Source organism: Schistocerca cancellata, chromosome 2 (assembly GCF_023864275.1).
Source record: "Schistocerca cancellata isolate TAMUIC-IGC-003103 chromosome 2, iqSchCanc2.1, whole genome shotgun sequence".
Lineage (NCBI taxonomy): Eukaryota > Metazoa > Arthropoda > Insecta > Orthoptera > Acrididae > Schistocerca > Schistocerca cancellata.
Genome location: NC_064627.1, coordinates 930,143,761 through 930,157,654, shown reverse-complemented (window position 1 = coordinate 930,157,654; position 13,894 = coordinate 930,143,761). Strand labels below are relative to the sequence as shown.

General features: G+C 36.5%; 1 protein-coding gene across 1 annotated transcript in view; it reads right to left on the bottom strand.

Annotated features, from left to right (window-relative positions):
- LOC126162886 (lysosome-associated membrane glycoprotein 1-like) overlaps positions 1 to 12,958 on the bottom strand; it is a 49,018-nt gene extending 36,060 nt beyond the window's left edge. The window contains exon 1 of the mRNA XM_049919686.1: positions 12,802 to 12,958. Within this exon, the coding sequence (XP_049775643.1) occupies positions 12,802 to 12,853 (52 nt within the window). The 5' untranslated portion in view covers positions 12,854 to 12,958. The remainder of the gene's footprint in view (positions 1 to 12,801) is intronic.
- Between the last annotated feature and the right edge of the window lie 936 nt (positions 12,959 to 13,894).

Here is a 13,894-nt window from a genome sequence, read left to right as displayed (position 1 = left end):
CTGTGGATAGGGAGACAGCAATACCAGCTGTATGAAGAATAGTGTCGCATGTCTCGCATGACCATATCAATATAATGCAAGAGAGGTGGCAAAGTGCACAGAAGACACACAAAGGCTAATTGGCTCTGCAGAATACTCTATGTGGATGCCTGTATACATAGTGGCGGCAGGGAAATGATAGAATCACTGCAAAGTGATCAGTGTCCCAAAGATCATGACACTTCCCCCACATAGGGTTGTGTGCATGAGTCCCTGAGAAGGAGATACAGGGGCAGCAATTTCTGTATTAATGTAGGCAGCTCAACATAAATTTGTCTACCTGGAAGGAGGTAGATACTGAAAATGGTGATTGCTGAGGACTCTTGCTTCCAGGTTGGTATAATGGAGGATCCAGTTACTAATGACATTGATCCAAACCAAAGCACAGACCTCTCCAAATGCTATCTTGGGGCTGGTAGGGTTCAGACAGAACACGCAATAACCACAAAACGGAAAGTGGTCATCATGGACTTGCGTTTCTTGAAGAGCAAGACAGACTGCAGAATAAGAGGAAACAAGTTATTGTTCCCATACACGACAGTAATATCCATTGCAATTCCACTGGATTATCATGTGGTGAGAGTCGAGGTTAGATGTGAAGAAGCCAAAGGGAGATCACATCGCCAGGTCAGTGGACATCACTGATGAAGATGGGGAGACATCCATAAAAACCCTGTTGATTCAGAATAAGAAGCAGGAAATGAAGCCCCCTGGGATGCTGGAGAAGCATCATCCTTTGACTTGCACTGCTGCTGCTTCTCCCTCAGAGGAAGGAAGGCAGTCTTATCAGTTAGGAAATACTGTGAAGCGATGTCCAGATTGACAGTGAGCGGCTTTGGGGCTCTCAGAGTGGGTTCCTCATCCAATCCGAGGTTGCAGTCTTCCTTTCTTGGAAACACCAGGAATAGAGTTGGCAAAAAATAACTTAACTGATAGAAATAACCAGTTATTGAGAAGTAGCAGTTACTGTGATAACTGCTCGTCTGATACCAGCAGTTATTTTAGTAACTGCCAACTGTGCCTCACGCCACCTGTTTACCAAAGATTGTACCATGCTTTCATGTCAACTCATCTGAGACCTGGCTACAATGGAGAGGGATAGACCATCTGGTAGGTGTTCTACCCAACAGGGAAATAACTGCGAAACTGTGTGCCATCTGTTTACAGATCTGTGTAGTATTTCATGCACACTAACTCCTTTCAGCACGAACAATTAAATTAATGTCAGAGCACTGGCTGATAGGATGACCATAAAGGCATTGCACGTGTAACAATCGTTCCCTTGAGTCACCGCTCTGTGGGTCAATTTAGTTTGGGCGGATAGTACAAATACTTACCATAATTTAGAGCAACTATGTAAATAACTGTCAGAGGCCAGAGGAAAAAAGGGAGGATAGAGCAAGGATGGAGGCATGGTTGTCAGAGGGAAGCTCCCCATTTTCCTTTCCCTGTTGCTTCATAACCTGGGTTGTGAGTAACTGAATCTACTTTCCCTTCTTCCCTTTCTTTCCCCTCTCCTCCCTGATGAAGGAACATTTGCTCCGAAAGCTAGGAACGTAAATTTTCAGTTCTGTTTTTTGTGTATCTATCGGCTGTACTGAGCTGAGGTAAGTACTGGCCAGCCCTTCTATCTCTTTGTTAGTATTTGTTTCCTAACAGATACAAACTCAACATTGTTAAGTCTATGCTGATGTAATGTTTATTAGATTACACTACACTGTTCAGGATCTCTATCAATAATATTGTCCAGCCAACCAACTATAACCAGTGTCTTCCTTGGTGAAAATTTTAAAAGCGTGTTATCCTAAATTCCTTGCCATCTGATCCACGAAAGTACTAGGTTCAATAAACTTACGCTCCAGAGTTGTGTTCCTACATCATCCTGCAAAAGTCTGTCAACATCTCTATCCTGAGTATTACCTAACAAAGCTCTTACCAGCTTCCCTATATTTTTGATTTTTAATTTATTGCTTACAAGCTTGTTGGGCACCATCCACACCAACATCCACTCATCCCCATCTAACTGAAGCAATAGGTCAAACTTATTTCTCACCTTCAAAAAAGCTGTCAATTGCCGAAATAATGGGTCCAAATCCAATAATGTTCCTTCACATCAATTTAATTTAATCATGAAATTTTTGTCTTCTTTAGGAGCAATGTTTCTTTGAACTGACATTTTATAGCCAGATCAAGACTTGGCCCTTGGTTTGCATTTCTCATTCCATGCAATACTACATTATCTTTGAAATAAATTTAGCATGCATGTAAATTAACAACAGTGTTGAACTCTACACACCCCACCCCCAGCCAAGAGTTCATTAACTCAGTGCCCAGACGTACATATGGCAGGACTGGACCAAGTTTTTTGAGAACAATGAACCTCTATAATCTAGTTATGGTTAATCAAAGTTTGATTAGTATCTGTTCTTTTAGTTCATTGTTATTAGCTGTTAGCAACAGTCCACCACAGAACAGCTGGAAATTGAAATTAAACCTTATCTGCTGTCTGACTCATACCATGGATAGTATATATAACAAAATATTTCATCATTCAGATTAAAAAACTTGACAGTTGATCAATGCACCAACAATAACATCTTACTTAAACTTATGCAACACCATTTATAACACAGGGGCACACAATACATTTTCAGCACAATGAGAGCACTTTAATTGTTTAACTTTTATTATTACAACTTTTAAATGTTGTAATTTGTTAATTTTTCTTACAGAAAATTTTTTTAGGCACTGGCACTATGAGAAAAATCTTGTCCTAAACTGTCCCTTTCCAAAGAAGAGGGAAAGGCAGACAAGAAGATCAGGATTGAACATCCACTGACATTATCATCAACAGAGATGGAGCACAAGCTCCGATAGTTTCAAGGCTGGGGAAGGAAACCTGTTGTGCCATTTCAAAGGGAACTTCCTGTCATTTTACTTGAGTCATTTAGAAGAAATCACGGAGAGCCTAAATCAGAGTGGTCAGGGACCATCCTCCCGAATACAAGTCTTGTGTGCTAACCACTGCGCCACAATGCTCAGTCCTTGCAAAGAAATCAGAGGAAGATAGAAGAGATGTTATTCATTCTGCCATACTGAAGGAAAATAACTACTTTGTCTAACAGGCATTGCAACTCCATTTCTGCAGCATACAATACAACTGGTGTGAATCCAGTAACTAATGGTAAAAGGTTCTCAGCAGTCAAGGAAACACATTGAAGTTCCTTGACCCCCCATGCTGACAATTACAACAAGCTCAAGGGTGGAACTCATTGAATGGATCACGATATCTGTACAGGATACATATCTGTATCAGGAAATGGTACTACACTCTTCAGGTGGTTACTGAATATCAGTGTTCACTATGCCTGGATATTCTACCACGAAGAAGGAACTAGAATCTCTCAAGTAAACTGTCAAAGCGAAATTGTGCTGATGTACTCTATGGTAGGCAATGTCACCAAAAGGACCTGGAACACTGCATTCCAGTGCTCTTAGCAGATGAGTTCCAGACAAATGGAATGAACTATCCAATTTGGAAAATTCACCAACTCAGAAGTAAAGTGTTGGAATAAACTGTACATCAGCACATACCCATTGCAAGACACACAATGCGGGTCTGAGCTGAATGTTTTGCTACTAATCATACCAATTCATTATTTTTATTTATTTTTAATTCATCCTTATGTTTGTTTAATTCAGTACAAAAATGTTTAACTTTTCATTTGAATTCATGATTTGCTCTCAATAATGCTTAGCAATACCTGTAAGGTATGGTACATTATATTAAATATAGAAAGATAAAAATCAAACAATGGAAAATCTAGGCTCGAATAATGACAATATAATGAAAAGAATAATTGCTACTCACCATACAGCAGAGATGCTGCATCACCGACAGGCATAACAAAGACTGTCAAAGCTTTTGGACACACACACACACACACACACACACACACACACACACACACACACCTATCTTGTGTCTGAATATGAGGGAATATATCTACTTTATTTCAATCAATACTAAGTGGAAAATGCAGAACTGAAAATTTCAAGGGAGAATGTACCTTTGTAGAGGGCAAAATATAAACAAAAATGGTTCATAAACATTCCTTAGAGTGCATTTTACTAGAGAAATGTTTCCTACAGGCATTTTAGCCATTAAAGGCTTCAAATATTCATTTACTTTAAGGGCAACACATGTTGCTGGGCCCCTTTTACCTCCTGTCAACTTCTTGAACTTCAAAACCTAATTTGCTGATATATGAAAATATTTCGGGCTCACAGTTGTCTGACCTGATCGCACACCACATCCACTTGTTTCTCATGCTTCCGGAGCATTTTTGTGCTTGTTTACATAGGAAAGTTTGTTTTTGTGACAAGATGCCTTGAATTGGAAGAGTATACAAGAAATGCAAAGGAGGGCTTGGAAGAAACTTGAAATCAAATGTAGCTAATGATGATTAAAGTGTAAATAATAGGGATTTTGTCTGCGAGAGTGCTCCAGGCTGTTCTAGGTTAGATTCAACTTCAACTTCCTCAGTGATTGCAAGTGATATTTCTAGCAGTGAAAATACAAGTAATAGGACCAGTGCTTCCAGATGAAGGCTGAACACTAATTCAAGTTCAGAATCATTTGTAAGTACTAAATATAATTATGAACAGACAAGTGGCAATATTATAAAAGATATTTAACTATTGTCATCTGCCATATATTCATTTGCAGTTTGTCATATTAGTGACAGTATTTTATTATGAAGATACCACTGCAAGGTATGGACTTGCAAGTGAACTATTTTTGAACTGCAGAAACTGTAGATCTCAGTATTCTTTTCATATCAGTAGGTAGATTGACAGCAGCGAGTATGAAACTAACATTAGATTTGTGTATTGACTGTGTACTATAGGTAAAGGTGAATTGCCTGGGAAGACACTGTGTCGTCATGAATGCCCTAAATGGCCTAACAAGATTTCAGTAGCACACAGGTACATTAAATGAAGCTGCTAAGCATCGAGCTGTTGCCTCTATGAAGGCTGCTGTCAATGAGGCAATTGAAATGAATGACAATTACATGTATATTGCTGTGGCTGTTGATGGGACATGGAAGTGTAGAGGGCATCCAAGACTGAATGGTATAACTACAACAAGCATGGATAATGACAAAGTGCTCGATGTAGAGGTACTGAGTAAGTGCTGTGATAAGTACGGATTTATAAAGGACAAAGAAAAACAAATATTGTAAGGAAAGTTTTGAATGTAGTGTAAATTTTGAAGGGTCTAGTGGGAACATTTTTTCCAGATCAGTTGATATATTTGGGGTAAGTCATGTAAAATATTTAGGGGATGTAGACAATAAGCTTCAAGAGTGTGGATGAAGCAAAACCATACGGAGATTTCAGTGTGGAAAAGCTGGAATGTATTGGGCATGTCCAGAAAACAACAGGAACCCACCTTTGTGTTGAGAAAAGATATGAAAGGCATAAAATCACCATACAGAAAACCACTATCTGGAAAATGGTAGGCTCACAGACAAGGAGTTCAGACAGTTTGCAGAATTATTATGATATGTCAATTGAACTGTGACATTGAGATGAAAATGAAGAGGATATCTGGGCAACTTATTTTCATCAATTATCAACTGATAAGGAGCCTTGTCATGTCTGGTGCCCAGAAGAACCAACATCCTGATGCAAATACAATCATGCTCTAGCATGCTGGTCAACAGTACAGTCATAGGCACTCACTCATTGCCTGTTGAAATGTGCAATGTAATGAAACCAATTTTTAGAAGTGTCACCATTCAAAACCTGTTACGGAAGCGTTTTCATGGAAAAACACAGAACCCAAATAAATCATTTCCCAGTGCCATATAGTCTAGAATTCTTAGAACAGTATTTGTACGTTAAGATACATTGAATTTGAGTGTTTATGATGCAATTCTTTCATTTAATGATGGCAATGTGGGGAGAGTTAGGCTGCTTCAAAAGTTAGGCATACAACCTGGTGATGGTATGTTCCGAATTGGATGCTCTTGGTGTGAAGAACGCAGATTATGAAGTGACTGTGATAGCTAGGAAGGCAAGAATGCAATCAAGGAATGCTAAGAGCCAGGGAGGATAAAGAAAATGCAGATGACCCAGGATATGGTGCAGGTATGTTCTCAGGTCAGTAACAAACTATGTTCATTTTTAAAGCCAGATTCCTGAGATTTTATTTTTTTAATGATTGGGTAGAACTTATATCATAGAACAGTGAAACTCACACAATTTACAGAAACTGAGCTGAACATCAATGATGCATTTCTAAAGCAGCTCAGTTTCATATTTTAAAAATTATGAATAAAGCTTTAATATGTGGAAAAAATTTTACAACTTGCAAAATATTCTCTAAAAACAAATCATGCAACCAACTTATCTACAAAAATAGGTCAATGGAGAGACTCTTCCTTCACCGGCCATTAAAATTTTATAACATTATCATGAACTGTTTACGAGATAAATGTACCTAAAATTGAGAAAATTAACATTCTAAGTATATAAGGTATAATCTCCCTCAATTTTGCATAACATGAAACTGTTTTCACTGAATAACAATTCTCGAGTGGATAATAGACAGAAACCTACTGCCAACTGTTGTCCTGTTTCAAACGGCCTGATTCCTAAATAAATAAATAATATAAGCTGGCCCAGTGAACAGATATTTTAGCCATATGAAATTTAAACTGTTTAAAGTTGCAACCTCCCTATTCTTCTCCCCCCCCCCTCCCCCAAACTGATTTGTGAAGATACAGTCCAAAATTGGGAACTAGATAAAAACGGAAACCACAGTCTAACTATACCATTATCACAGGACTTAAATGCAACATACAGCACAGCAAGGGAGTCCTCATTCGCCTAGAGCAGTAATTCAAAATGGACATTGCACTTTAAAAGCACCACAACAGTTTTGTGCTGCAAACTAGATCTACAGAAATACTGATAAATAAACAACTTTCAGTTTTTTAAAACTTAGTGGGAACAGAGCTATAAAATATATTACCAAACAGCAGACAACATGACTGATGCAAAATCCAAGTGCATTAAAAGTTTAAGTTGTCACAAATATTTATTACATTACCATAAGTAAGGAAAGAATATTTCCTCACTTTTGAGTGTTTCTATAGTGTAAACAGACTTGTTTACTCGCAGAAATAATCCCCCATTCATTGTTGAATATGCACCATCTGTGCCGAGTTTGTATTTGCACAAGAATGATTCTGCTGCTGGTTTCCTGCTTTCTCTGCTTCAGATCCAGTATGAAGCCTCCAAGAAGGGCTCAAATGCAAGGTTAAGTTGTGATGGATGTAGTGTTGGCAGGTGTTTGTGTGTTCAAATATTACACTTTTCGGCATTGTTATAGAATGTGTTCATGTGTCTAATTTCTCAGAGTGTTTTATATCAGATTTATGTTCTGGTTATATAATCCATGCTTATGATAAAACTATAGTGTCTTAGAGATATAGGTTTTATTCTGTCAGTTCATGGAAAAAAGATATTTTAATTTGAAGTTTTAAGTAGTAGTTTGTATATTTACCTTAGTGACAGCATAGCATGCCAAAGAACCAATAGATGGCACTTTTTTGCCTCAGTGACAGAAGTATTTTTGGAATTAAGCACAACAGTCTTACCTTCACAATAACAAACACTGAATTTACTTGGTTAGGATATACAAATTTTGATTTGTGTATTAAAAACTTAATGGAATTGCTTTGCTTCTTTCAATAGGTTTCATTTCTATCCGACTTCTTGGCTAGGAAAAATGAATTTATTGACAAAGTGACTCCACATGGATTCCATTTTTACTGAATGAGGTACAGAACCCTGAAACGGAATGGCATACAAAGACTAACTTCCATTGCAATGGATGGTTGTATAGCTAGTTGATTATACTTGTGATCTCTTCGTGTAAGCGATTTCCTTCCCAATCATGTATTGAACGAAGTGGCTAAGCCAGTGCCAAAGCATTTGTCTCTTATTTGGGAGGAGAGGGATTTGGCCATTCTAACTTGGATTTTCCCAAGTTAGTAAAGTGAATGCTGCTAAGGCCATGGTGAACTTTTTCTATCCTATGTTTATACGTGTTTTATATATAGTATACATTACCTCTATTATGTGACATCCAATACTGTTTTACTGTATGGCCTAAAGACAAATGAATGAATAAATAAATAAATAAATCACAAAACTGTCAAAACCTGTTTTAATGCTATTCTATCAACAACCACTTCTGGTTCAAGCAACCATCAAGCCACAAATGTCATTGGATAAGATTAAATGAACATTCACTGACAAGTACATAACTGCAGTGTGTCATACACATGTCCACTGTCCTACATGTATTTAATATTAGTCACTAAGTGCACAAGTTGACAGCCCAATGCACTACTCTACATACTGTCACATCAAAGGCATATAGCACTGATGATTACATACTTTAAGTCAAGGGATCTTCCTTTAACCTGATGTAATTATATCTGCGACTAAGATGGGTTACTTACCAAAACTGGTCATCAATATACACACAGTACCTACTTCATGATGGTGCACCCAGCCCATTGTTAATGATCAAGAAGAAATGTCTTAAATGATCTGTAGAGTACAGATAATGTGTAGAGGAAATGTGAAATAGGCAATGGTGCTATGTTAGTTCTTGATTAGAACAACAGACTATATTAATGTCATTACATATGCTGATAGCACTTCTGTTATAATTAGCAGCGAAACACCGGGAGAACTTGAGAAATGGTAGTGCAATGCATGCAACAGTAACAATAGGTTTACAAATGAAGAAAGTCAATCACGAAAACTCAGTCCTACAATGGGAAACTTATTTGAATTTGGGTAAATTGCAGGAAATACTCATCAATTATAAAGTACAAGAAAAGTTCTTGATGAGTGTCACAGCAACAGTTAGAGAAATATTGTGGGCTAACACTCATCTACTTATGTTATTAAAGCTTATTTGAAGCCACTGGGCACATTTTGAAACATCTAAAATACAACCATACAGGAAGTGGGGGAGGGAGAGATGCTGCCTAGTAAATATAAAATTACTGATCTTGAAGGATCTTAAAAGCCTCATTCAAAATAAAAAACTTTTCTAATACTAGATGGATGATTATCCTGTAAATGTAAAAGTGAGTCAATTGTCTTTATGCTTTGTCTTTACTCATGGGTTACAAAATTCTTATGTAAAGATAAATTATTGTCCAATCGAATTTTTGAGCTATAACCATTGCCATATGATCATTTCAAACATGAAAATATCTTATCACTCCACACTAGGTGAATGGGTTCTAAATATAACCCCAACCTGATGAGATTTTCTATAGAGCAGTGTAGTGTGACAGTTTGCCAAATTTCACAATGCTCAATTTATTCCTATTGTAGACGATCTCAATCATACAGAACTAGTAATAATCTGTGGGATTATCTGGATAAAGAGGATGACTTTTTGAGCTATACACACTTTACTCTTAAAGGCTCAGTCATTAACTACTTTAATGCCACAAGAGGTCACCTGCAACAATGTTTCACCCATTTTGTAGCTGCAAAACAGTATTGACGAAGTATTTGATCTTCCTTTGCCAGTTGCACACATAAGGAGTTCTATGGAGTTGTGTCTTATTTTAAAGCATTCTAGAACTTCAAACGAAAACCTGTCATGTAAAATTTTTGCACAAACTTTGGGCACACTGATATCAGGTTGCTAAATATTTCACCCACAATTAATTTCTGTCATGGTAAAGAAGTGGTTTCTTTGTAATACTAGAAAAGCTTTTTATTGTATCTCTGGATAAGTCTAGTAAAAATGTGAGCTTTGAAATACTATCAAACATGCGCAACTGTTACATTTAATTTTAATAGAATAAGTGATTTAGAAGCTGAAATTTTGTGAATCTGCTAATGTTTTTATTTTTTATGCATCTGATTACAACGGTCTTTTGCAACTGTGGAAATCTATAATGGAAGCAATTATTAAAAGCGCACAGGTTACCACACCTATAAATTTCCAGGCACAAATTCTTTTATACACACACGCACACACTGCATTTTAATTGCTATCACCAAAAAACTAAAACCACAACCATTATCAATCTCTTACATCTACAAGTGGTAAGTAGTAAAGTTTTTGTTTTACTGAAACAAAAAAAAAAAAAAGAGTAACTCAAGTCTAGGGACAGTAAGCATTTGTAGCTCCTTTAGTGTTCAAGCCAACAATAAAAAATAAACTGTATACTTAGAAGTTTCAAGATGCTATAGAACATAATATTAAATTTTATTTTGTTTAACTCATGAAGCGGACTTGTTTGGACAGTTTGCAACGCTATTTCACCTTTTTAGTAATTAAAACATAATTCAGGTCACTTAAAATTTCATGATGGTGGACCAGACAGATGAATGTTCTAGGCGTAACTTTGAAACAGATTGAACAGTGTGCCTCAGTCATTAAGCTTTGCTTCTCAGTTACTGTGAAGGTACTGCTGAGGTATTATGTAAAAAAATTTTACGTTAAATTGAGTCAAAGTTCTCAAACCAAATACAGCTGAAGCTTACAAAATGTGGATTTTATCAAAATATAAATAAAGTTCCATAGTATTGTCAGCAGGGAGACAGCAGAGGTGCAGGTTCAGCCATTTTATCAGAAAGCTTGTTTCCCTCTGTACAACAGCTCCTTTCCTCATGGCACAAGCTTTGCTAGATGTATTTTTTGCTGGTATGTGAAGTGTGGTATGTTTGAGCTGCATCATGAGAAAAAGGAGATGAAACCTAACACTCACATATCTTCCTCCTATAGTAACAAAAGGGGGGGGGGGGGGGTATAAATTGTGCTCAACATACTGAAACGAGTTTCACACAAAACTCGCTGTTGTATTCTCCTCATAGGCTTCAGACGTTGATGAGCAAATGGAAATTGTTGAAAAGGTCATCAAGATTGCCAATATCATTTCTTTAAAATACAGATTCCTAATCAAGATTCACAGGGCTACATAAAGTGAACGTTTTATGCATTTCCGGCAGGTTCAAGTCAAAAACATTTGAAGAGTAAAATTTAAATGATCAGCAGTGCAAATACATATTGAAAATGGGGCCTACCGAACAATTTGAAGCAAATTCATTAATTTCTCCGAAAGATGAGAAACTGCAAACATTAATATTTTCCCCAAAGTATCACTTAATAGCACAAGTGACTTCTGAATTTTCAGTTTCAATGACAATCAAAGAAAGCTTGAAAGCTTCACACAAAGGCAGGCATCTTAATAAGGGAAATGTCTTTCACAGAGGATAACAGTAAGTCAGAATCTAAGTTCATTACATGGACAATTCTCAAAAAAAAACTATAGGCCTACCCTATTATGTTAATGAATTTTGTTATTTTATTTTTCTCAAATAAAATACACTTTTTAAAGTGACAGTTTGTTAAGGCTTGATGATCTATTTAAGCTTATTTTCTTGACCTTATCTACAATGTCAATTTTTTTGAATACAAAAAACTTTGCACTGAAAAAATTTAATTGGCTACGATCTAATCGTCCAACGTCAAAGTATGCACCAATCTGGTGCAAACCTTTTACAGATGATGTTTTCCTGTAAGAGTATCTACAGTACCTGAACTGCTGCACCACAGTAGAACTGATACAACACTACAAAACTACTATATAAGGCCACTACTACTGGCCAAAAATAATTGCTAGTGTTGAGCACAAGAAGTTACAATCTTCAATTTTCAGCTGTGGTAAAATTAACTTTGCTGTTATATAGTTCTGGTGACATTTTTCAGTCCCCTATTAAAAACCTAACGCAAAATTTCATTACTAAGTATATGTTCAGGTGCGAAGCGCGTAATTTTGTGCGTGTGTGTGTTCCAGCCTTCGAGGACATTTTGCTGCATGCTTTTTAACTATAAATCTTCGGACCACATTATTAATTAATTATAGGACAAACTCCAATTGGATGAATAATAGAAGACCTAGCTTGCACGTAGGTGGGGAAAAAAGTTAATTAAATTTACATTATTGGTCAAATAATTCAACCCTGTAAATCTAGAGTATGGCGTTATTAAGTTGTTAGAGCAATGACGAAAATTTGAAACTTATAGCAACTTCGGAACATCAACAATTTCCCCATGTAGTCCAATACATAACATTAACCCGTACTTACGTAGGGCAAGGAATACAAATTGTGAATTAACCGTTAGCACTTTAAAGTCATTTGTATCTTCGTAGAACACTTTAAAATGTGTATCTTCGCAGAAGACATAGAACATCCCAACAATAAGTAGACCAATTGATAATGAACTAGCTAGTGAAGTGCATAAAGCTCTCTACATAGTTCCCTGCAAGAGTTAACCGCACCTCAGTAATAATACAATGAAACTGCGAAACATGGCCACGGAAATTTCTCTGCACCTGTGCATTATCTACAAAGCCGCTTCAATCAGACCGCAAATCTATAATATATGACATGTTCAGAAAAAAACGCAACTGTATGATGCTGTCTTATTGTCCTTTTAAACACTGTCCAACAATTACATCTTACTCGACACAACAAATCACCAAGTCTCTGGAAGAGGCAATTTCAGTAAATAAAAACACAATGGTAAACGTATTCCGTAGTGTTTTCACAAGTGAATGTCAAGCTGCAGCCATTAAGAACTACCATACTACACTGTATTAAAACAACACTAAATTCACAAATCGCAACAGTAACTCAGCTTACCATTACAGAAAACAGCTACTGGTAGTAACAAGAAAAAACACAGAGCCTTCATTTTGTCAAATTTATGAAATCTCCTTCCACTCTCAAGCACCCCGAGACACTGCGACAAAAGAGTCACACAAACCAGTACTGTGACTTCTGAACCACGCAACAACTCGTGACTTGCAGTTCCGGTTTCTTGCCCATAGATTGCGAGACTGTCGCAGCTGTTTCTAGCACTGGTTCGCGGAAGTGTGCATTTCGATACAAATTATTTATAAACTATAAATAAGTATGTTTATTTAATATCAGTGTGGGTACTATGTCAATTCCATTAAATTTCTCCAACAAAATAACGCCCCCAGATATATTAATGCAAAAACAAAAACAAAGAAAGGAGTGCTGCGAAGATTACTTTCGAGAGTGCACATTGCGAATATAACTGGCCATTCAGACGCTATTAATAACTAAAAGAACTGTCATTTATAATAATTTTACCATAGTGAACTTCTGAAAGGATTTACCTGCGGATGAAACAAATGAAGGGAATTACCAATAGTGCATATTTACAGTAGTTGGCTATAAAGGAAGCTGAAATCAATTAATTGATTGCACAAAAGTAATAATAGACTGCGTAAACAGTTACTTATATCTGAATTATTCCCTTTTATCGATAAACAGAAATTAACCGTTCAACATGGATTCCATTTTATAAATGAATATGTTAATTCTCTATTATGCAAAACATCAGAATCTTACTTTCTCCAAAATATTATATAATGAGAAACTACTGCAGCGGAAGAATTATATTCTCGTTATACATAATAACCGTTTGAAATACTTTCGAACGTATATATTGCTGCATTTTGTTCATAACTACTTGGCCTTGTACTATTAGTGTACCCATACGGGATTTTATATTATTTTGTTATTGTTTAACTCCATGAGATCATTTTTTTCGTTACTATTATTTATTGTCTCCCAGAAGCGGTAAATAACTGGATAGTACAACTGACTTTATATTCTCTTGTAAATCAATCTGGAATGGTACCAGATTTTCCAGAGGAATCAGGAAATGGTAAATCTAAAACTAGCGGAATAGTAGTTTCACTAT